Source organism: Vidua macroura, chromosome 3, assembly GCF_024509145.1.
Source record: "Vidua macroura isolate BioBank_ID:100142 chromosome 3, ASM2450914v1, whole genome shotgun sequence".
Lineage (NCBI taxonomy): Eukaryota > Metazoa > Chordata > Aves > Passeriformes > Viduidae > Vidua > Vidua macroura.
In genome coordinates, this window is record NC_071573.1 from 7,937,369 (window position 1) to 7,962,450 (window position 25,082).

The 25,082-nt window shown below is 38.2% G+C and overlaps 1 protein-coding gene across 4 annotated transcripts in view; it reads right to left on the bottom strand.

The window, feature by feature from the left end:
- The window catches only part of MACROD2 (mono-ADP ribosylhydrolase 2), an 850,734-nt gene that overhangs the window by 661,815 nt on the left and 163,837 nt on the right, over positions 1-25,082 (bottom strand). For all 4 annotated transcript variants that reach the window (XM_053972443.1, XM_053972442.1, XM_053972441.1 and 1 more), the window contains exon 4: positions 4,361-4,390. In XM_053972443.1, coding sequence (XP_053828418.1) covers positions 4,361-4,390 — 30 coding nt within the window. The remainder of the gene's footprint in view (positions 1-4,360; positions 4,391-25,082) is intronic.

Here is a 25,082-nt window from a genome sequence, read left to right on the forward strand (position 1 = left end):
CCTTACTGACTGGATAATCACTGGATTTTTCTAGCTCAGTAGCTCAAAATTAATTGAAAAATAGACAGGGTGGCCGGCAAACAGCAGTTGACACATCAACTCCAGGATAAAAGTCAGCCTGGTAATTTCTTTCAGGAGAAAACACTTTTTTTTTTTTTTTGGTCACTATTATAACATAACATAACATAAAAGCAGCAAATCCCAAGTTCAAAATGGAGTCTATGCAATGCAGTACAGAGAAACCCAGCTCCCTGCTGTGACCATGAGCACAAGTTCCCCATGCCATAAGAATTGCTTAAAACTGTGCCTACAATCTGTATCTTGGCAGGGCAGACAGGTAAGTCTGGTCTACATTTAAGATATGCTAACATACTTACGGCTATATGGGAATTATTTTTTTTTTATGCTTGCAAAAGCCCTAGGGAAAAAAATAGTTACACCAGGCAGAAAAAGAGAGATGGAGAGAAACAGAAAAGCAGACAGATCTTCTGGGGCAACCAATTTAAACTGGGTCTAAATGAGGCTTCCAAGAGACTGTAAATAAAACCTGTCCTCTCTCTGAGTTTGTAAAGACAAAATTACCAATTTTAAGTACAGAGCTGAAAGAAACTATGATCATAATAGGACACACTAATAGGTGATGTCTCCTTCCCAAATTTTAGCATAGGCAACAAAATCTTATGGAGGTAAAAAAAAATCCAAATTAAATATACCCTCAATTTAAGGTCAGCTAAATCAAGCCAATGCAGAAATGAGCATGCAACAAGAACATGATTACAGTCAGCAAATCAAGTACAAGAAAAATGAACCATGAGGAAAATATCTGAATACTAGGTGGGAACAGCAGAGCATAATACCCAAAAAAATCCCCACAGACTACTCAAAGCCATAAGGGAGAACAAACTTCAGCTTCTGCTCATTTTGCTTGAATAAAACACATTCAATCATATGTTTTAATTCCTTGACACTAATGTAAAATAGTATAAAGAAAAAAGGTTGCCATGCAAAATATGGCACTTTGATTTCTGAAGTCAAAATTCAGGACACATTTTTAAAGGAGATTACTTTTTCTCAAAATACCAAGTTTTTGTTCACTCCGCCAAATGCAGGTACTTTTCTTAATATTTTTTCACTTTTGCAGTATTGAACATAATGGGACGAATAATACATGATGCACAAATAAGTTATAATGCTCCATGCAAGTTATTAGCAGTGAGATGCTGAATGTGTGATAAATCTAGATCTGAAAGTGAAATATGCCTCCTAATTAAAAATCAATTATTAAAAACAGTAAAGAATGAAAAAGAAAAAAGGCTCACTCACCTAACTCATAATGAAATCCTGGAAACTTCAGAGTTACTTGAAAAGCAGAAAAAAACTTTCAACATCTATATTTAACTAAAGACTCCATTGTGGGTTTCTTGATTTTATGATTAAACAGTTGTGGTATCTTTTGTGCTTTTATCTCTTCGTTCCAAACGGTCATGAAAATGAACAGACGGCATTTAAATGGGGAATGCAAGAACAAACCATTGCCCCGACTCTGGGAAATCAAAGTACAGCGATGCCCTGATGTGGCTCCGAGGTGACGCACAGAAGATAAGCAGCCACCCAAAACCACCTTCCCCTGAACTTGCAAGCAAGTGCACCGTGTTCACTCACAATGTAGCGCATTGGGTTTCTTAGCAGGTCTCTTCAAGAAAATGGTTTTAACACCCAGAGAAAGTGATTTGCAAATATTTGATCAGGATGTGCAAATAACTATTTCCAATTAATTTGTGTTTAGTTCTGAAAAGATTTCAAACACAGAACAGCTCAGAAGCAGCTCAAAATCACAACACCTGTTGCATAAGCTTGGACAAGCGGAAATTTCCAGTTCTCTTTATCTGTAAAACTAAGACATGTATTCATACCTCCAGCAGGGACAGAGAGATTAAATTAACGAGCACTACCAAGGAGATCTGAATCCCATTATTGGAGAAACTACACTGGTATTATGCATTATCATAAATATTCAGCATCTGCAATCAAAAGAAGGCTTTGGTGTTTACGTATATAATAAAGTTTTAATAATTCACTATCAATATTTCACACAGAGTGCTACCATCACTTTCTTCTGGATAAAAGAAAAAATACACCCAAAATTTAAAATCCTCAACCATTCCACTGGGAATAAAAAAATTCCTTCTACAGAGAAATGCCTATGGAGAGTACCAAGCCATTTTTCCAAAAGCCAGGGGCTCCAGGCTCCACCTGCCTGTGGCTGGCCAGGGCTGCCTCCATTTTATGTACCCCTGAGCAGGATCTGACCTGCAGACCACACACACTTCTCCCTTCTCAAAACATGCACCCTGTGGCACCTGTCCAAAATCTAGAGTACTTTGGCAATGAAATTCTTGGGATTTTTATTGAGAAAATTTGGAAACCCCAAGCGAGTGTGGTCTGAGGACATCAGCTGCCCTACCCATGGGTGGCTGATGGCACCTCCACACATGCAGCCCCTCAGCCATGAGTGGTCACCCTCTAAGCCATAAAACTGTCAGATTTGGTGTTTTTCCTGTACCACAAGCAAGAGTTATTGTTAATATTAAGCATTGTTATCCTTCCACCAGAGATCAAAGGATGTTGGATTGGGGTTCTGGCCATGGGGGCTGCAGCAGCTCATGCCCAGAGAAACTCACTGCATGCCCAAACCCAACCTCCCTCAGTAGCTTCCCCATAACCCTGAAGGCACTGATTTTTTAAAATGGCAGTAAAAGTCCCAAAGGATGTCAGGGAGGGAGGGAGGGAAGAAGGGGCGGCAGCACCTTGGGCTGCCATCATCTCAGCCTGCCATGAGGGGAGAGAACATATTTTTAATTGCCATTTTTAACACATAAAATGCAGGGAAAATCCTAATTTGACCCACAGCACAGGCTCATCCCATCTGCTGCAGAGGGAAAGCCACATTATCAAGGGCCACACTGAACATCAACTTCTGAAGTACAGTCCAGCTGAATAAATAACACGGAAAGTTAATAGCCAAATCCTTTCAGCAGCAGCAGTGCCCTGGGAACCTGATTAGAATTTGAACATTTGCATTGATTTATATTTTTTTTCGATGTTACCAGCTGGGAGCAAGTGCTGGAGGGGAGGTACAGGAACAGCTCTGCAGAAACAGGAACAGCTAGCAAAGGATTACCTCCTAAAGGATTATCTTTTAAACAAAGAAAAATTTGGTATACTGCAAACAACTAACTCAAATCAAAAGAAACATTAATCCAACAGGATTAACAGGTAAGGCTGCCCTGTACTTTAATGTCCAGACACACAGCTGAAGAACGTGAATGGTTTTATTTAGATTATTTTATTTAGTTGTCAAGCACCTTTTCATAGTCCAAAATAAGAGCTGCCTGTTCAGTTAAAACAAAAGCTTTGATGACTTAGCCTGCAGCCTCACAAGCAACAGAGATCTCCTTTTTACAGAGCCCTCTCCTTTACCCTTACATATGTAATCTCTGATCACAGAGTTCTTTTAACTCCCATCAGGATGGAGCATGAGTTGCTGCCTGTACCACTCCTGCGCTGTGAAATTTCCAGAACTGAGCTCTCTTAGCTTCCCTCTGGGTGGCAGGGGAAGTCACTGAAACTGAGATGAAGCTCTTTATGGGTTCATTTTTCCTGAATTGTTACCACTCATGTAGATTTTATGGCCACAGTACTACAGAAATACCAAAAGTAAAATAGCATCAATCTACTAAAATAAAACAGCATCCATGTATTTGAAATTAATACAATGATATGTATTTGAGCATCCCTGCCTTAGCAGTAGACACGTTAGTAGCATCTCTGACTTGCACCAAAGATTTGCATTGAAATCTACTTGTCTATTCTGGCAAGCAGAGTAAGGTAAGCAATCAAGTGTAAACCATAACAATATTAAAAAAAAAAAAAAGTACAAAGATAAAGCCACATTCATTTACTAAAATTACATTTTACTGTATTTTAATATTTCCACATTTCTGTTAAAATTGTTTATTAATCATACATTTGAGATTCCCCTGGGGTAAATTAAAAAGCCTAAATACTTAAAAACACAAAACAGCATAAGGCAGTTCAGCAGTTCCTTTATGTTTAGTCAGCCTCATATACATGACAGCCCCTACTTTGACCCAGAGTTGAAACCAAATTCAGCAGCAGTTGCAAACCTTACCTCTTGATGATAGGAAAGATTATGGACTTTAGTGAATTTTTCCATCTAATGAATTTATATTTCCAACTTTTGAATTTATATTCTTTTATAACCAACTAACCTCTGCATTGGTCCAGCATATGTTTCATGTTTGTTTAAGAGTGAATTAAGCATTATGCAAAGACTCACCTCCTCCACCTCCAAGAAGGCTGGAATTAGCTGTAAGAAAAACAAAAAGGGAATTATTAGCATTGAGCTTCCTAAATATACATGGAACCAAAATAGAAGATGTTTCATAAGAGATTGTCCATTGTTTCAGTGACTTTGCTACTCCTCCCTTACCTGAAAACACTTAATGCAAAAACACTTATTGTAAATTGCAATCACAGTCTTTACCTTTGCAGCATCTTTGAAAATGTAAGCTAATAAATAAAATAATAATACAATTACTAAAGCTAATGCACTGAATAGGTTATGAAATTACAATCCTGCATTTATAATTCTATAAACCATATTCCTTTGTGATTACCAAATTAATTTAAAATTTTCATTGTAGAGAAACTTAAATAGACTTTGATGCAACTTCTGATTATCTCTCCTTGTTTTCTATGCCGTGGGACCTTTGGGGATGATGATGAGAAATCCTGGCTCCATTGATATAAAAGGGTTTGTGCAATTGAGCTGGGATTTCCCTCAGCAGGCTTAATTGACTCAGCACTGTAACCATCCAGCTACCCAGGCCAGAACTTGATAAATCACTTATGAAAAGCAATTTTCAGAGCATGGTGATACAAGATGGTCCTTCAAATTAAGCTAGTACAATTGGAGCCATGCCAAATATTTTCCTTTCAGTGCCTAGGCAGAAACAGAAGGAATGCCTAAGCTTCTAAACCTGCCCTTTAGATGTGTGGGAAACAAATCCTTGTTGTATCACAATATATTTAAAACAAAGTAAGAGCATAAAGGAGAGACACAGGTACTTCTGATGAGTAAAGAACAGATACCTCAAACTATGTCCTGCTCCAGGACAAGGGTATATAGCAAGATACACAGAATGAATTAGGTATTGTTTTAATATGTTATTGATTATGACATTTCCCTCTGTCTCTTCAATAGAAGTCTGTAAACAGCAAATTCCCTGCTGTTGGGATTTTTCATCATTTTCTTGAGACTTTTACATAAAATTGGCAATTATCTTTATTTTCTTTTTTATCAGATATTCTACAAACACCTTGGACGTAACATCCATTTTTAGCTCAAACATTTGCAGCCAGTTTTCCCTGACACTTCAGCAGAACTGCCTTCATCAGAAAGCCAGATTTTCCATCACAGACAAGATGCATGTATGAAAGTACCTCTACATTACTCAAGAAGTACTTCTATATTAGTCAAAGTGCAATGTTCTTTAAAGAAATAAAATGCAGTTTTATATCCAGCATAGCTGACCATATTAAATCAAAGCGAACTAATTAACTAAGTTAATTAGTTAATTAACTAATTAACTAAGTTAATTACTCATCCTAGGATTAGTTGTCCTACTGTCACTGAAGAATCATTAAAACCAAGACCTAGAGTGATGTTCTCATGCCTTTTCCGCATCCAAGTCTGGTTCTAGAACCCTGGAAAATTAGATGAAGGGAAATGGGACAAAAAATCCTTTTTCTCTGAAATAAAGTCATTTGAAGCCATTTTCAAAGAAGTGCTTGTTTGGAGACAGAGAAAGGTTGGAGCAACAGGCACAAAATGGAAAACTTTAAAAACCAACAAAATTATCCATAAGTATGAACATCTCTTGCCTATCCTCTCTAAAGTGGTAGCAGAGAACAAATACTGCCATGTATATATTGCCTTTGACAAAGGCATAATGATGGTAATAATAAATGTGTGCAGACATGTTGCAAAGAACGTCAATCTTTCTGTATTTACCTAATTCTTGCCCTGACTGAAATTCACTATTAAACAAAGAAACAAATAAAACCAGCCTCACATATTTCTACAGCTGCTTCTGAAGACCTCCTCTAACAGGTAACATCACTTTCCCTGCAATAAAAAGTACTTATCTGCTATAGAAATCAGGAGAGTTCTTATCAGAAGAAACTAAAAGGAACAAAGTGTCATCTACTGCCTGCTTTTCCACCTTATTTTTTTGGCACTGTAGAATACACCTACAATTAAACTATTCTAATCCTTACATGAGTCACATTCTAGGATTTCAGTTATTATGTTCAAGAGACTTGAGACACACAGCTAAAACCTGTTACCAAAGTTTCCACTGCTAAAAAAGTTTCTTCAGATACCCAGCCAACATCCCCATTGCAAACATTCATTCAATGGCTTCTCAGAGAATTATGCTTCTCTCATTAAGTTTTCCTGACAATGTTCATCTTTCCAGTATTTTCCAAAAACTTCTTAATAACATATAATATGTCAGCACCACCCACTTCTCTATAGAAACAGTAAAAACAGTTCAAATAGGTTTTTGGCTGCAATGCATCTACTACAGCTATTGAAAATGCAATAATAATTCACAGGGACTCTTCATTTTTTAATTTTGCTTGCATAATAGAAGGGAAATCAAACCATCTCCCTGTGATTCCAGGAAAGAACAAGACTCATTGATATTTACACTTTCTTTTCTAGAAAGATAATGTGTCAAAAAGCAAGAACTTTTATTTTCAGATTTTTCAGACTCTTCCTGAAAGGTTCCATAAAACATACATCTCTTTCCATATTTGGCAAAGTCTTACCACTACAGAAGTAACTTGTCACTTAGCACCTAATGAATCTTCTCCCACACAGAGGTCAGCACAGCCCCATGGCTCCAATCACATCGTATCATGGTGGAGCAAGCATGGCCTCTCCTCTCAGTCCCTCTGTTTATCTGCAGCTGCATTTTATCCATCAATACTCCCAAATGACCAAGTCTTGGAAAACCCTTTGGAAGCTGCTCCTGCTGTAGAGGTTTAACTATGGGTAGCTGTATGAGCAACCAGCAGAAGGTCCCAGGAAGCTTTCAACCTCCAAACCTGACAGAGTCCAAATTGCCCCAGAGGTTACACCACTGCAAGTCCTCTCACTCAGGGCACGCCCAGCCTTAGGCAGAACACTTTACACCATGTGCCCGGAGAAGCTATGGATGGCCCATCCCTGGCAGGGTTCCTGGCTGGACTGGGCAGGGCTCTGAGCAACCTGATCAAGTGGAAGGTGTCACCCCAGAATACCTGCCCACAGCAGGACAGCTGGAATGGGATGATCTTTAAGGTCCCTTCCAAGTCAAACCACTCTAAGAGTCTATGATTTTATGACTGCAGATTGTAAATCCATCTTGGCTAACCCCTTGCTCTTACTTCTCTTTTCCAAAGCTGTACAAGATTCTCAAGTCACAGGAGACTTGGGGTGGGAGGAAACAGGAAGGCTGAATTGCTACCAAGTTACCAAGGCAAAGAACAATAAAAGAAAGGAAATAAGAGTAAGAGGGGCTCCAAAGAAATGTGAGTAAAGGCTTCTTGCACCTCATTTCATTCCCCGCATCACCCTATCAAAGTGACCTGCCCAACCTCTCTGAAATTGCCTCCTTAAAAACTAGAGTCCACAATAGATTCCTGGGCATTAACTCTGAAAATCTACCCACAGTAGAAACTTGAAATATTATTTTAATATATACAGAGAGTGGTCAGGCAGCCAGCAGACTACAGTCTGCTGTGCCAGACTGAAAAACAACATGCATTGATAGAGCCCCATCCAAAACATCATTGGCAATGGCCCTAAAGAGGCAGCAGAGGTGAGAGTTCATCTAATTTTAAATATTTTTGCCTACACCAGTAACATAGGCTTCAATTTTTTTAAAAAAGTAAAAAGAAGAGCATCATATCTGGGGACCAGTTCCTGTGGTGTCCTTTAAATGGTGGCTTCAGGATGACACAAATTACAGCTCTAGAGATACTGTGCATCACCACTGCTTTAAAAGGAGACTTGAATGCTGCATTCTGAGAGAGAGATCTCATCTTCACAGACTGTCTCAGTACAGTGAACAGAAATACATCTAGAAGTGTTAAGATGGCTTTCAGTCCTTTAGGTCTGGTTTACTTTTTAATAGGGACATTAGAACCATTAGCAGAAAAAGTCTTTCTATGAAGTTCAGCCTCATCCTTAAGAAAAAATCCATTCTAAAAAAATCACTTCAATGAAAAAACAGTAGCTAATCACTAAGGATAATGATTAGCCCTTACTGAGATGTTTACAGCCCCAGATTCAACCAGAAATTCAGTATTTCAAGTTACTTAAAACCTCAGTGGACTAGATAAATATGCTTTTTAAAAGCACCAGGAAGCCCTGCTAAAGAAACCCAGTGAACACTAGTGTGCTGTACCCTGAGAATTCAACTCTTGCTTTAAGAAACAAAATTCTTTCAAAAAAACTAGTGTTGGGGAGAGAAGGGAAAAAAGTAAAGAAAATAAAAAACATGGAAGGAAAGAATTTAAAATAAGCTTAGTTGCTCATGATGGAATACTCACAATGAAAGCTCAGGTTACTAAAATGTACAAATTTTAATAATGAATGTACCAGTACATTTGACAAATAAGAACTGGACATCAATGTTTTAAATCTCAGACTTCTTAAAGAGTTATGTTGTATCACTTTCCAACAGTTTTTTGACTGAATAAGCAGATCAGAAACTCTGGTGTGGTTTCCTCACTGTTCTCTTTACAACAACATTCTTACCAAACAGTAATGTTATTTGAAATTTTGAGGAAAGCAATTGAATGCTGAAGAAGTTCACCTCAAACGAAACTCAAACGAAAATCTTCTGCACTGCTAGCCAGAACATACAAAATGTGAAGGAGGATATATGTATGGGAGGCAATTGCAGGCACAGAATTATTTTTTTCTGCTGTCAGTTCTGAGGAATTTAGAGAATAGGAAAGATGTGAATAGCAATTTTTGTGATATCTCTGGAGATAACACACTTTTAGCTTCGTTAACAACACGGCTGAATAACTGTTTGCTTTTTGTTGGCACATACTCATCTGACAACAATTTAAGAACATAAATTCTTCTGGGAGCATGTCTTTGTCAAGTATTAATGGCACTAGTAACTTAAATTGACATCTATGTCATGCAGCCATGCATCTGTCAGTATAATAAAAATATAACTCTAAAAGATTAGTTGATATTGTCTGACTTTGGCAGCAGATGTTTGAGCTTATTTTGATGTAAAAAAGATTGAATATTTTTGTCAATACTTTCTAATTGTGAAATTTATTCAAGGAGACAACTTTATAACTGGCAGTATTGTAAGATGCAAGACATTCTTTTGCCTCAGACACTATTTTTATTCATCAATAAAACATCATAAGAGGCAGCTGGTGAGCAGAGTAACAGTAATTTATGGAATGGGAAGTTACATTTCTTCTACATGTTTTGTGAGACATCTTTACCTGTCACTGCATTTCATTTCATCTTCTCTCAAGAAACCAGAGAGAACAAAGAGGAGTGAGATAACAGCTGCACCTTGTACATCCAAACATTTTTAGCGAGAGATGTGTTTGGGTGCCTTAAAGTAAAAAGCTTCAAGCTGAAAGATCATGAAGTCATTTTGCAGCAGGTACAGTAAATAAAACACAGTCACCACTCTGTTTAAAATGCTTCCCTGCATATAAAGCCACAGCAGTCAGGAGAGGTAAAATAACATTCTAACAACAGACTGGGACAGATTGGCAAAGTTATGTCAGTGGCTAATGATGCAAAGCAGAGACTACTGGAAATTAGGAAACCACTAGGCCTAAGTGGCCTAAGTGGCCAAATAAGATTGACTTAAAACACTTAAGTAGCCAAATAAGATTGACTTAAAACACTTATGCAACCATACCCCACAAACAGCTCCAGAATACAGGCGGAACAATTTGTAGAAGATTTCTACAAACAAGTTGCTCCTCTCCAGGTTTTCTTACTTTTAATGTGTGATCAAGAGCACATCATACTCTCAATACACACTCAAAAGACTTTAGCTTCATTCCTAGAAAATCTCTTTTTCTCCCCATAAACCCCCTCTGCAAATGGACACAAATGTTTACCCAGTCTCATTTTATTCATTATAGGAAGTACCAACTTCAAGGTCTCTTTCTAAAAAGCCAAGATCCCCAGAAGCATGACCAAACAATTCAGCTCATGAAGTTTCCATCATCTTTGTTTTAGCAAAACAGATGATGTGGGATACTACAGAAGGAATTGAGTTTTCCATGTCTTACTTTTTTTTAGATATAGAGAAACGGCATAGTACAAGTTAAAGATTAAAAGAAAAAAAAACCTTAATGGAAGGCTTTGTGCAATTAGAAGCACAGGTTTTGTATTTGGAACCATTAAAATGGCCTTGTGGCTCACTTGTCACAACCTGTGATATTCTCTTCCCCACTCTCAAATTCTGTACAGAGAACAGATTTTTTTAAATTAAGGTTTGCAAATAAACCAGTCATTGTCAATAATTTCAAGCTTGTAAAAGGTATGTCAGAGGTAGATTAAGGGGAAAAAAAATAATCAGCATACTAGTAAGTACTCTGGAGTTGATCCTGTCAAGGAAATTGCCTTCACAACATTGTGAATTCAATAAAGAAACAATAACTGTCATAAGGTCTCAGTTATTTTTCTTTTTCTAATACATTACCAACTCAATACATGATATGCATTTATGCAAGAAGGTTATTTTTTAAAGTTATCTATTACATCCATTAAGCTTAATCATTCATATGCAAAGCATGTCTGAAATCTGATATGAAGAGTAAAAAAAAAAGCAACCAAATGCACCTAAGACCCAAGGCAGGTAAGGCAGCAGACAGCAGCATGGCACAGAAATGAGCACACAGCTATCAGGATAACACCTTCAACTTGGCCTAATTGGAGGCACAACTTCAAAGCAGAGGGAGCAGAATGACAGGTATTTTACCATACAGTGAAATACAGTAATTGCTTTAATGCAGGGAGAAAGAAAATTAACAGAAATTGAAGTTGACTAACGTATCCTAAGAAAAATCCATGAGAGAAGGTGTTTGGCCCAGACTACTTCCTAAATGCTGCTGTATAAACTTCCATATGGACTGAAGTTTAGGCTGCAGCTTTAAAAGAAGCCTAAACTTTACAGTAGCCTGAGGGCTCCACCAAAATTGTTTCTTGGTGGGGAATTCAGACAACCACAACAAAAAAAAATGTAACTTAAAAGAATATCCCAAAAACCAAATGAACTTGGTTTTTAAGAATGGTCCCAAACACAACTTCACAAAGCACTTCCAGGTGAAATTTTTGCAAAAACAGCAGTTCACACTTTCCGACCAATGAAATTCATACTTCTCATACCTATCCATTGGTATTAATTTGAGCTGGACATGACCATCTATTTCAAAAGAAAAGCAAGAAAGTGATGAAGAAGGAGAAGGTTTCCTGCCAGTGCCTCAAGAAGGACAGTTAGAAGAACCTGTTTGATGAGGCTGATGTCATCCTTGGGAGGGAGAAGACGACAGACTTGTTGAATCAGAACCTGCAGTTTGCAGGGAAGAAGTCAGAAAAGGCTAAAAGTGGCTGGTCAGCACAGAAAGATCCATGGTCATGTTTTGTGTGTGCCCCTCTGCAGAAGCCATGCTCATTTTCCCCATTCCTCTCATTTTGGGAAACATCAGAAAAGCACAAACCAGGAACAATTTCATTCTAAAACACAGGGTGAGAAATTGTCACACGCACTACAAGATGATAAAGGGAAAGAGATTAATTAAGATTTGATACATTTTGTGCATCAGTTTGTGATTTGCTCAGCCACTTAAAAGTTGCCTTCTAGATCATTAAGGTATTTAACAATCTAGCTAAGCTGAAATGTAAAGCTACAGGAACTTCCTTCAGCGCAGAATAACGAGGACAAAAATATTCAGGTCTACTAAAACCCATTCTTCATTACACAGTTTAGGCCATTTGTGTGGTTTTTAAATGTAACATTAAAGGGAATCAAAGTGTTGCAGTATATAATTAATCCATTTAAGTAGAATCATTATCAATATTTAAAAGCCTATGCAAAATAAAGTAAGACGTGGTCCAAGGTTCTACTAGCACAATTAGAAAAACAGTTTTGGTAGTAATTGTTGCAAAATAATTAGTGAAATTTATAAAACTCATGCATCTTTCCAGTATCCCAAAGGAACTAGAATATGTTATATGGAAAACAAGAAAAAAAAATCAGAGTGAAGTTCAAGCTTTTGTTGCCTTTGTCTTTTCAAAATTACAGCCCGCTCTGAACCTACCAAAGTCTACGTGTATCTTATGACCTTTTTCTTCTATTTTTAAAACATAGCTATGGTACTTATGGTGTAGCTATATATAAATAAAACTAGGTTTCATTTCAATATTTTGCTACAAAAAAAACTGCCTAATATTTAACTTCTCCAAGGAAAATGTCAGACTGCAAAAAGCTGTATTAAAGCAACAGTTACCCTCTGAAAAATGAAAACAAAAGGCAAGAAAAACTAACATATTTCAGTCCTGAAACATTAATATTTAACATTCAGGCTTCAAATCAATTTTAAAAACCCTAATTTGTTATGAAATCAAAGACCACTGCTGGAAAGAAGCTACCTGGGGCCTTGTCCTGCCATTTTTCCATGGGGCAACCAGCAGGAAGAGTTTCCCTGTGGTGCAGGCACATCCCACTCTGCTCCTGTTTTACTCACAGGCAAGCCATGTGAGGATAGTCATGGCTCCAGCTGCAGGGCGACCTCAGTGGGTGCATTTTCAAGTTAAAGTAGCACATGTCCACATCACCATTTTTTTTTTTTTAGGGTATTAACACTTCTGAACAATTCAGTTAAAAAAAAAAAAAAAAAGAAAAAAGGCACACCTGATCTCCTACAAAACAGAAACAGCCCTGGTGTTTTGGTTTGGTATGGTTTGGTTTTTTCAGCTACACAGACAAGACTTCACTTGCAACTTTTGCCTCCAAGTTAGAGGAAGGCAAGCTGTTATTGCACTGTTTTTGCAAGAGCAGCCTGGAAGGAAGATTTTGACAATGAATTACAAGCTCCTGCAAGCAACTAGCGCAGACTTGTAGGAGCTGAAGAGCCTGCAAAGAACTGAAGTTGACTTTAAAATGTGTCCAACTGGGTGAGTGTAACATGCTCTGCACATGATCGTGTTGCATCACCTCCCTAATGATCCTTTCTTTATATAGCCTGAAATTAAAAGCAGCTCCCACTGTGGTCTGTGGGAGCCACATTACAGAAGAAGCAGAGGATCTGGTTATGTATTTAAAGTCATGGGGGTGTTGTTTTCAAACATAGGCCCAAACTGTTTCTATAGGGCTAAATATTTGTATAACGACAGTCATGTATTCCTTTGTAAGGGAAAGTGGAACTTAATAACCTCAGCATTTCAGTCAAACCAGAAATAATGCATTATGGTAAAATACGGACTGCACATCATACCCTGCCTCTAATAATACTGTCCCAAATATTACTGTATCCTGCTGTCAAATATACTATCCATACTTCTTCTTAACTCTCTGTTTCAAAAAGCTATAGCCTAAAAAAAATCTGGAGAAGACCATAAAAGACAGTAAGAATAAAGTGTAGCCATCAACTTACTCTATCAGAGACATCAGAAACTTTCCCTTTTATCATAAAAGTAAGTCAGCTTAGTTAGATCGATCATCCTCTCCATTTTATTGCTTTTGGAATGTACAGTCCATGACACATCTTAAAATGGAGAAACATAAACTAAAGTTTGAAAAAAAACCTGTTAGCTGACGATTTTCACATTCCCTGAAAACCCCAAAAACTCTATTCAGGAACTTTAAAGAAAAGGAAGATCACAAATAATCAAAATGATAGGAAGGCCTGAAGATATTTTCAAAGGCATGACAGAGCCAAGAGCCCAGATGAAATCCCTGGCAATGACAGATTTTAGATTGTGTGGGACAATTCTTTGTTCCTGTCAGCTTGTGGAGGGTTTCTAATCTTTCCTAGCTGCAGATGCTCACGGTTCATAGTTGTTTTATCCCAACAACCATCAGATCGAGCTGTGCTGTGTGGTTATTTCCCTAGCAAACAGTGCCCTGCACCCCATTTCCCTGGCCATCACCTGTGTACCTGCCCCTTGTGCTCCCCATGGCTGCCTGAGTAATAAAGCAATGAGTCGATTTGTTAAACTCTTAAGATCCCTCTTTAACACTACGATTACAGGCACTTTTTAAAAGATAAGGCAGATTAAAGCTATTATCCAAAAATTTGCAGCAAACAGGCAATGTTGTTATAAGGTTGTGCATTCCAGCAGGTAGTATCTGGCAGAAGCAGCATTAAGGCTTTGATGAAAAATTTACTGAGGTTATGCTGGACAAGGGGCTTTCATTTTCTGTGAAGCACAACAGGAGGGCAGGATGTTGCACTGTGAACACTGATAATGCCGTGCAGACAGAAAAATAATCATCAAGTTGCAACTCCTAATCAATAACTTCATCATATAGGCACCACTGGTCATCCTTAGAATTTCATGTCCTTGCTTCCTGCTAATTCCACTGGTCAATTTAGATATGGAAAGGTTGCCTGTATCAAGCAAGACACATGACACCTTGTCATGTAGGGCGATTCCCAGTCAGGCAACATATTTCCATAGTCTAGGTGAGACAAGACTTCTGGATGCAGAACACGTGTGGAAGACTGATTTCCCTCCACAGCCGATGATGACAGGCAGGCACTGTCCAGTGGCAATGTGGGACATCTATGTTTTGTGAACCCAAGACAGATGATATGAATTCACCCTCTGGTGGCCAAGATGCTTGTGGTTAATTTACCACCATCACCACAAGCACTTCCACCACAAATCCTTTCAGCCATAACCACTACCCAAAACCGCAAGAACTGCTCATACTTGCTATTTTTGCTTTTTTTTTTCATGGCTTCTAGTCACAGTTTGCCCACTAATTCAGGAGTAGTATCAGCACGTAAAACAAGTAATAGAACATATCTGCCCCTCTGCCTGGGCCACAACTCAATCACGAGCTATTTTGTATAGCCTACAAAGTATTCTCACTGAGAGTTTCAATAAAAAGGACTGTGGCTTAATCCTACAAACAATTTCTAAAGATAAATAAACCAAAGATAAATTGGGGAAAGCTGATTAATCACTTCAAAGTATGCTGCTCCTTTTTTGTGCTGTTACTGAGCATTTTTAAAGTGCTTCTGTGCTTTTGGTTTACCAATCTTTCTGTAAGGCAAAAGGAAGACAAATACATGTAGCTCAAAAACCCTGCTGGGATGAACGTTGGTCCAAAAACCACACTAGTCCAAGCTGAAACACTTTTCTTCAAAATGCTGCAATATATGCAGTCCATCTAGAGCAACTTTCTAATGCCTTGCTGTTAATGAGATGATATTTTAATGAGTTATTTTTCCTTCTATACTTTACCTCGAGGAAAAATAACGATCTTAAGAAGCTCCAAGCTTTCACATAGACCATCTGAATCCAGGATTAGCATGTAACTCCCAGTGGTCTATTCCACGTCTAGGAAATATAAACAAGGACACTATAATCTAATCTGTGCAGAGCAAACACTTCAGTTCACTATTCTAATACTGCTAGAGTGATTTATGAGGCAGCTGAGTAATTCTGAAAAATGTACTAAGAAAACAAAGGCAAAATTAGGCAAAGTACAAACGTTGTTTATATGAATACAGAGACCAGCAATGTCAAAGGATATCACAGGCATCTTATGCTACACATAAGCACATCTGTGAGGCAGGTAAAGTATGTTTTTATAGCTGTTCAGAAAAGAAAATGATGAATCATCTTTTATAGCTCTATATAAAATTACTTTTCTAGTGGCAATTAATAGAGAGAGGCCCCAGAACACCAGTCACAAGCTCTAACCATCAGGGAGAAATAAATTATATGACAATAAAACCCCCCAAACTTTAGTGAATATGGAAAATTCTGTTTTCTCTTGAAAAGCAGCCACATCAATCACACGTTCTATATGCACATCAGCAAAGAGGTGGCTCGGTGGAGCTAGAGAGGATCTGCTGAGCCCAAAGCATCAGGCAGGGAGACTGCAGTTCAAAGCCCACATGACTAAATACCCAGCACAAGTTTATGGTCATTATTTGCAGGAAAAGACGTCCTGTTTATTTATCTCACGCAATGCTGATATCATTCCTACCAATATGTATAAAACACATTAACAGTCCCAAAATGTTACCAGACTATGTTAGAGGCAGCAAAACCCACAGTGATCTGGCTGGAATAAGGGACTGCACTGAAGCATGGCTCTTTTCTTCCCCCAAAGTCGCAGGCAGTCTTTTCTTTATACTTAAAACAAATTAAATCTACTGCAATTAATGATTATAGTTTTCCCTTCAATCAGCCCATACTCCTCTAGGAAATTAACTTAGCTATTAAAAGCCTAAAGGCTGGAAAGGAACCTAGTTAGATGAGTTTTACCTCCTCTGTATTGCCTGTGTAATCAAATGCAGTTTCCCCACCAGTTTAATTCTAATCAGTTTAATTACTGAAAATTACAATGAAAAAAAACCCCTTAATTCTTACACTAGAACAAAGGAGAAAAGCTACATTTGGTAGCAGAAGAGAACTGGGTGACATGATACTGCACATAAGGGAGAGGAAATGACCAAAAATAAAGACAAATTCCAATATTTCTTAGACAACAGCTATCAGACTGAGGAGGTGGAAATAGTAAGCTATGAGCCAAGAATAAAACTCAGCATAGACTACTTCCAGGACATGAAGTTGTGGGGAGAGTTTATTACTTCAATATTGCAACACCTTGATTAGACAGGACTTGTGTAGATCCATTGAGCCTTAATCTGTATTTCCTACTCAGTCTTTTGGCCCTATACAAAAGTCTTTTTGCTGTAATATAAATATAGTGAGATGAAAGGTGCTTTAAGCAAGTCTTTTGGACACACGTGGTGCTATATAGATACATTTAGTGTGAAAGCACATTTCCTGCACTTGATTTCCACAGCAAAAGTATTTCTTACTGCTATGAAACTCTGTGTTTACAAAGAAATTATTTCATGGTATGCTTTTCTTACCTCTTGCCACAAGGAAACCTCCATGCTGATCAGAGCTATGAAAGGCAATATAATGCCTTTATTTCTTCTGAAATACCCAAAACATAAACCAAATTCATTCTTACATTGTATCTATTTCCCATTTTTCATTTCTCCTTTTGTCCATAATGGCTTTGCTGCCTACTTCACAATTCTAAGGACCTTAATAAAGGTGACTTTAAATCTTCTCCATCCAGATGACTAATCCCAGTTATCTCATTTAAACTGCTAGTTTACATTCTACTAATACTGCACAGCCATCTAGTCTGTGCAAGGAAGGGATAGGAACAGGCCAGTGACTCTTACTAGAAGACATTGCAATCCCTGTGCAAGCGGAACTGCCATAAATCAAGGATTGGTGCTAGTAAGACAGATAGTGGCATTTTAAAGTTCAAAATATTGGAATAAATTATTTTATTTTTTGCTGAATTCACCAATCAGCCAGCCTTGCATTTTGTCATGTACACTGCAGAAAAGAGAAATTCTGTCTCACCACAAGAAATGCAATCCTTCTCCAAAAAGGAAACTTGTTAAATCCAAGGCAAGTTTTTAACTATGTGCACAATCTTTTACTAATGGAGACTGGAGGGAGCCAGAGGGGAGAGAGAATACCACAGAAGTATTCATAAGCATCCTGGAATATGCTCAGAAACATGGAAATGTGAACTATATAGACCTTACCAACAGGCAAACCATGCATGTTGGAGAAATATGTCATGTCTCTTATAAAAAGGCTACATTGCTGCAAGACAGCAGATGTGCTTTTCACAAAGTCCCCTTCTGTGCCAAGATGTCTGTAGCCATGAAGTCTTTAAAAAGTCCTTAGTTTGCAAAGATCTGCAGAAAGCAGCAGTATCGCTCTGAGCAAACACACACCAAGCCTTTGTCTGAGTCTACAGGGCCCTCCTGGAGGGGCTATTTAATCAAGGTTGAGATAGGAACTCCTAGGGTGGAGAAGCCTCATACTCATGTTAAATGCAAGTCACTTATTCACCACTTTTGTTCAAAAATGCCTGGCCTTGAACATTTTAAAGGCTGTAATGGGATCAAGCATATCTAAAAGAACAATATATCTCAAAGTTCAAACCAAGTTCTAAACTTAGATAAGATGTCTGCATATATCCTTATGCACTCCCAATTGTTTTATCCCAATCAGCTGAGAGGGTATTTTACAAAACCCTTTCCCAAGTTTTTCCTAGACTTTCTTCTCTTAGAAGATGGGGAAAGCTACATAGAAATTCCTGAAGGTTATGACTTTTGAAGCACTCATTAAACATGCAGTGAATAAAATGGGGAAAGAACTTCAATATTCCAAAAGCATGGATCTACTAGCAGTAACTCCTTACTAGTTGATGGCTATTTTCTGCCCCATTCATGATAAAATTTGGTTTTACTCTGCAAGATCAATAGTTAGAAAACAGAGGAAGAAGAGAGGAGCAGAGGAGAAATAAAAAACAAACAAAAACACAATTTAAAACAAAAAAACAAATAAACAAACAAGCAAAAAAACCCTGAAACCACACACACACACACAAAAAATACAGCCAAGAAACAACCACAAGGCGTACAAAGGCGAGACCGTAAAGTAAGATTTGCAAAACCTCTGTCTCCTCTTTTTCCCCCCAGACAATACACCAATGTAGCTTTACTTCAAATTCACATTATGCATTTTAAGTACACCTTGATGAAGCTTTTTTAAAGAGCTATGTTTATAAAAGGACCCTGTAACAGGCCCTACAAGAAAGAGCACAAAAATCAGTTGTGAAAGGGACCCTTCAGCATGGGTCCCTTTCCTGTAACAAACTGACGAAGACTCCACACAAACTGCATCTCACGTGGCAAGACCAGAAAACTGCTAAAAAGGCAATTGCATGATGTGTTCCACCATTACTTGTTAAAAATTAATCTTTAAAATAATTAAATTGTATTTGCTTGAGGCATCTAAGATAGTTCTTTAAAATGAAGAAAAAGAAGCTGAATTGGAATTGAAACAGACCACAATTTACAGGGTATTAACATCTGCTCTATGACTGCCATTTCATTGAAGCTGAGATCTGAAGTGTATAATGTCTGGTGCACAAAACAGCCTTTCATAAAGACAAATTCACCTACTGGTGGGCCCAAAGTATCCTTGAGAAGAATAAATGCACTTAACCTGCATTTCCTAGAGGAAATGCACTCTAGAGGATGTCCTTTTGGAGGTCTGAGTCCCTTTCATGTAACCTACAAAGCTCCCACAGGATCCAGCCAAAGCTCAGAGCTGCATGGAAAGCTCTCATGCCACAATTGCCACAAGGGTCACCACTGACTAAACAGCCAGGCTTAAAAAGATTAAATTCCCTAATCTGAGAAATGCCGTTGAAGCAGAAGACCGGATAAGTCCTAAGCATAGTTTCAGAAAACAAATCTTGCAGCTCAGCAATTCCACTTTTTACAGTAAGGGATGTTACAACAGCTCAGAATTCATGTTTAAATAGAACTAAGTCCCCTCTTGCATCCTCCAAAACATCCATCACTGTAACTTCAGCCTTTTCATAATTTAAATTAATAATCTTCAGTGCCTAAGTACATCTTTAGTCTGTTTTGACAGACAAAATTAATACCTCTTGCAGTTACTGCTGGAAAGTACTAGAAGGCCCAGTTATCAGATGTTTTGACCTCTGCCCCTCCAGCCAGTTATTCATGCTGCCAGCCAACTTCCGCGGGTCTCTGTCCGCAGCACGCTGGCCAGGAGCAGCCCGGCCCAGCCCAGCCCAGCGGAGCACTGTGGAGCTGTACTTTTAGAATGCTTTTAGAATGCTGTGCTTTTAGAAACAGCATGTATCATTAGAGCAAAGGAAGTGTTTGAACAACCTTTCTACAGACATATGTCCCAATAGTAGGCTCAATTTAACCTGCTACAATAGAAAACTGTAGGGCTATTATTGAGGAGAAAAAAGTTCTATGTATCTTTATGCCAAAGATGGGTTATTTAGATGTTTTGCTTATTTATTTGGGGGGAGTTTGTGTGATTCCTGGGGCTGTCCTGTGCAAAGCCAGCAGTTGAACTTGGATGATCCTTGTGGGTCCCTTCCAACGCAGAATATTCTATGATTCTATGCATTCTAGTTGTACTAGTTAATTTTAATCTACGCATAATTTTTGTCTTGGACCTTTTGACCTATACTGAGCCCTGAGATCTACTGAAGGGTATAAAAAACCAGACAACCCAGAAAAGGCTCAATTCTCAGCTTTCCCAAGTCTATCCGACTCCCCAGTCACAAACTGCTTTTCTAGCCAGTAAATGAAAATGAGCGCAGGAAGAGCAGTAATGTTTTGTTACTGTTGCCATGGTGTAAAAGTATTATTCCATACAGAAACTTTCACTACATTTGTCATCAAAATGATATTCAACAGGTAAAGGCACAGTACAAGCATGGGAGGCATCAGACCCTGACAGCCGGCAGCCTTGAGCAGGGTTGATAAAGACCCAGCCAGCTGGAACTGAATCATGCATTACTTCTCAAGGTAATTGATAAAATGGTAAAATGTGCAATATTGGAAACTGGTAATATTAACAAAAACAGGTTTTACCAATATTAATTAAGATGCTTGGTAAATGCATTAAGAATGCTTTATTAATATAATCTATTTAATAATAGACTACAACCATTTATTAATGGTACTGAATTCACATGTGAAAGAATTTGGTTAAAAAATACAGTGAAAAAGGATGACATGCTCCACTTTAACACACTGTTTAAAAAACTCACCAGAAGGAACAATATCCATGAGAAAAGATACAAGACCTTGTTTATTCATGGAATATCTTAAAGTCTGAGAGCTATAAGAAAACTTGCTCCATCCCAAGGAAATATTTTTTAAAAACTATCATCTTTCATTTTGTTACACAACAAATACTTTGAGAATTTACTCAGCTGCAGTTAAAAAAGCTGTAACTATAAATTCTGTATAGTATCATCTACTTATTAAATTCATCAAACTGAAAAAATATTAATTTCTTTTGGTGAAAAAGAAAACTATTAAAATGTACAGCTGCTTTAAAAACTTGCAGAAACACTTATTTTTCCTCTGATATTCCTTTATTCTTTCTTTCATTGTATTCTTTTTATAAATGGCTGTATAGGTATTTCCAGAACACCGGGTTGAGATACTTTTATTACTATTCAACTGCCTAATGATTTCACTTTCCATGATTTACACTTGGAAGAATGTAATAGCAAATAGATATAATGACAAAAAATGTTTGCTAAACCGGCCAAGTGCAACTAATGCTGCTAAAACCACATGGGCAGAAAGCAAATCGGGAATTGGTAAATGACAGGGTTTGGAAGATTACATTTCACAGGATGTTCACAAATAATAATTTACCATAATGTGCTGCTTTCCTTGGTTCCCCAAGTAGCTATCAGTCTTCCTAGAAAGCAAGTTGGATGTAGCCACTGAACTTTCCATCCTGCAGAGCAAACTCCCTCTTTCCACTGACTGTATGAAGGATCCAGGTAGCTTTAGACCTACAGGTTTTACAGCACTCTCACCGTGCATATTCAGGGCTGGAAATCTGCATTCTGGAGGAGATCAAGAGACAGCTGGGAGCAATTTTCAAAATCTTGAAGCATAAGAGGTCCCAGTGGTTTGGGAGCAGATCAACATGTTCACTCTGGTAGGATACAGTCAAACAACATGGTAGGGAAGCCCAGGCTTTTACCCACAGTAACACACACACACAGATCCAATGCTGGAACTGCAGTGAATCCTTGGCAGAAGCACAGAGCAGGTACAGTGGGAGGATTCCAGTGCTCGGCAGATACTGTCACAAGTGGAAATGCATCAGAGACCGACTCCAACCAGGACTGGCCCCACTTACACAAGTTAAAGTCAACTTGTATGAACATAAAGTTAGCAGCTGTACTTTCACACTGCTCATGACATCCTTCTGTCCTGAGACTCCAGCGAGGGCTTGTCTTGTACAACCATTTCACCCTTCCATGACTGCAGTTATGTTTAAATAAAGACAATTGCCAAAAAAACTACAAGCTGTAGTATTTAATTGAGAGCAACCCTTTGGGAACTGCTACTTCTGAGCAAAGAAACAATCATGAGCCCAAATGAGGCATTGTTATCAGGGGCAATAAGCATTATTTGTCCAAGATTTTCTACAAGAGACAAGGATGTTGTCTCCACAATTTTCTTTCATCTTTTCTCAGCTCTCATGTCTCTGACATCCCACTCATGGTTTCTCTCCCCCTTGATCTAATCCTTACATTTCTCCCCTTTCCAAGGCTGCACGTATGACATTTTCTCACAACCACATCGTTTACAGGTACTTCACCTTTCTTTGGTTCCTCTCTCAGCTCTCCAGGTTTGTGTTGCCCAACCAGTTTATTTTTCTACACCCCTCTGCCCCCCCTCACTGCTCTCCTGAGCTGCCCTATGCCCATTTGCTATTCAGCTTTCCACTACAAGATGACATTTTGCCTTTCGGTTTCAGTGCATGCAGTTCCCAGTAACCGGATTAAAGGGACTTAAATTAGACAGAAGGCAAATATGTAAACAAGCAGCTATGAGATATAAGCACCTGATGCAGGTTTCATTCAAGCAGCATGCATGTTTGAAAAAGCAACCTTTTTTTTTTAATTGCCCCAATAAATATTGCCTGAAACTTCCCTTATTTTCTTGTCTTTCATCCTTCAATAAAGACACCTCAAAACATTCATGGGTAAGTCAAGAAAAAACTCCAATTCAAATTAATTTATCAGAGCTTTCTCTTGAGAGGGAATGCAGCTGCTAACTGGAAAACCTTATCTGATAGCCTGGGAGTTAAAAGGTCACAGGAGACTAGGAAGTAGCTGATTGAAGAATAGCCATTATCTTTTCCTATGCATTATGGTAATTTTTTTCAATCAAAATCAAAGCTCTTAAGAATATTTTACTGGACACCATATTGATGGTTTAAAATTTGTCCCGTGGAGTCTTATAAACGTTGGCAATATAATTATGAAACTGCAAACAGAGATGTATTATGGAATCATACTATTTATTGAAAAACAAGTATGTAAGACATAAATGTATGTATATATACACTCTTAAGATCAGATATTAAGGCAATTTTCAACAACAACTCAGATGTATAAGCAAAAAGTTTCACTTACCAAGATTCATCACCAATATTGAATCATTAAACAAACAACCTAAACTGGATATTGAATACCAAGCATTACCACAATGTCGAAAAACCCCTTGCTTCCCTTGAGACTAGACAATTTAATCAGCCTACAGGAAATAAATACTGGAAAAGTTAAATTTAATGCTCAGTGAGTACTATTTTAACCTTCTAGTTTCAGCAAGATTTAAGATTTGTCTCAGAAGAGTTATCTCTTCTCAAATTAACTTTACTCTCCCCATCCTTTCTTCTACTTGTTTATGCAATTTACAACAAATAAAGCTGCAAAATCCTGTATCGAAATTACACTTCCACTGTTGTACGTGAAACAACAACCCTCCTCTTGCTGTTAACTGGAAACTAACTTTTAGATTAAAGCCCCAAGTTTTTCCACTTATGACCATTTGTCTTGATTTCTATCCCATATTTTCATGATGCCGATGGCAACTTCTAAGTTCTAGCCACAGAACAGCGACAGTAGACAGTAGACAGTCCAGAATTAATGATGGAATTGGAGGCTTTACTACATAAATTAACCTGCCAGTGTCCTGCCACCTGCTCTACAGGAACTCCTCGGGGTGAAACTGGGCTCTGTAACTCTGTGCGGTTCAGATTTTAAGTGATGTTTAAACCAGAAGTTTAACACTGTAATACATCATCTGGAAAGCAGAGACTGAGCAGTTATATTTGAAAAACAATTCCATCTAACACTTCTTAAATAGGAAGGTAAAGCAAATGCACAGCACATAACAGTGCAGATCAAACCCTGCAGAAAATAGCATGTGCATAGTTTAGCTCCACACAGGAATATGGTCTCTTCAGCCACTCTCAACTACCTCCAAATGCCACAGCAGATCTGGTGTGTGGATGTCAGTAGACCTTGGATACTCACAGGCCCACAAGCTCTTCTGAAGTAAAACATGAGCAGGTCTTACTAAGAGGAGCTTACAAATTGTGATCATGGGAGAAGCACTCTGTCTTGAAAAGGAAATGCTCAGGAGGCTCTGTTCAAATGCGCCAAAGTAGTTTTATTTCGTGTGAGTGGACATAAAACGGCTGTTTTCTCCACGGTGGGGAGAATAAAGATATTTTCCCCTTATTTGTTCAGAAATAAAATTGTTGGGATACTCTCCACAAAATGCCACTTGTGAGGAAAATGAGACAGCTTGGGAACAGCTTACGCAAAGTGGAAAACTCGACGTTTTGACATGAGGCACAACTCTCCGTGCGGCTTTCCTGCTGCTGACAGGCAAGTCACGGAACAGCGTGTGCTAACTCCTGCTTTCCACAGCAGTGTCAACCCTCACCGACCAACCACGGCATGAGGGACAGTACAGAAATCATGTTTACATAGCACTTGGCTTGGTTTCTCTGTGTAGGGTTTTGCAGGCCTGAGTCATTCCTTTATAAAGTTTAGTTCTTCCTCAGCACTACTCTCTAATGATAATTATTCCCTCAACAGGGTTTGTGTGCTACCCATCAGGATGTGGAAAAGGTGATCAGAGCATCTCAAAACTAAAAAGACGAAATATGTTTTCTCCTTAATTGTATTAATTTTACATAGCAAAACATGGCAATCCCAAGTACCCTGGCCTCTGAAACACCAACAATGCTCAAAGTCACAAAGAACAGTAATGGGGAACAAGCCACG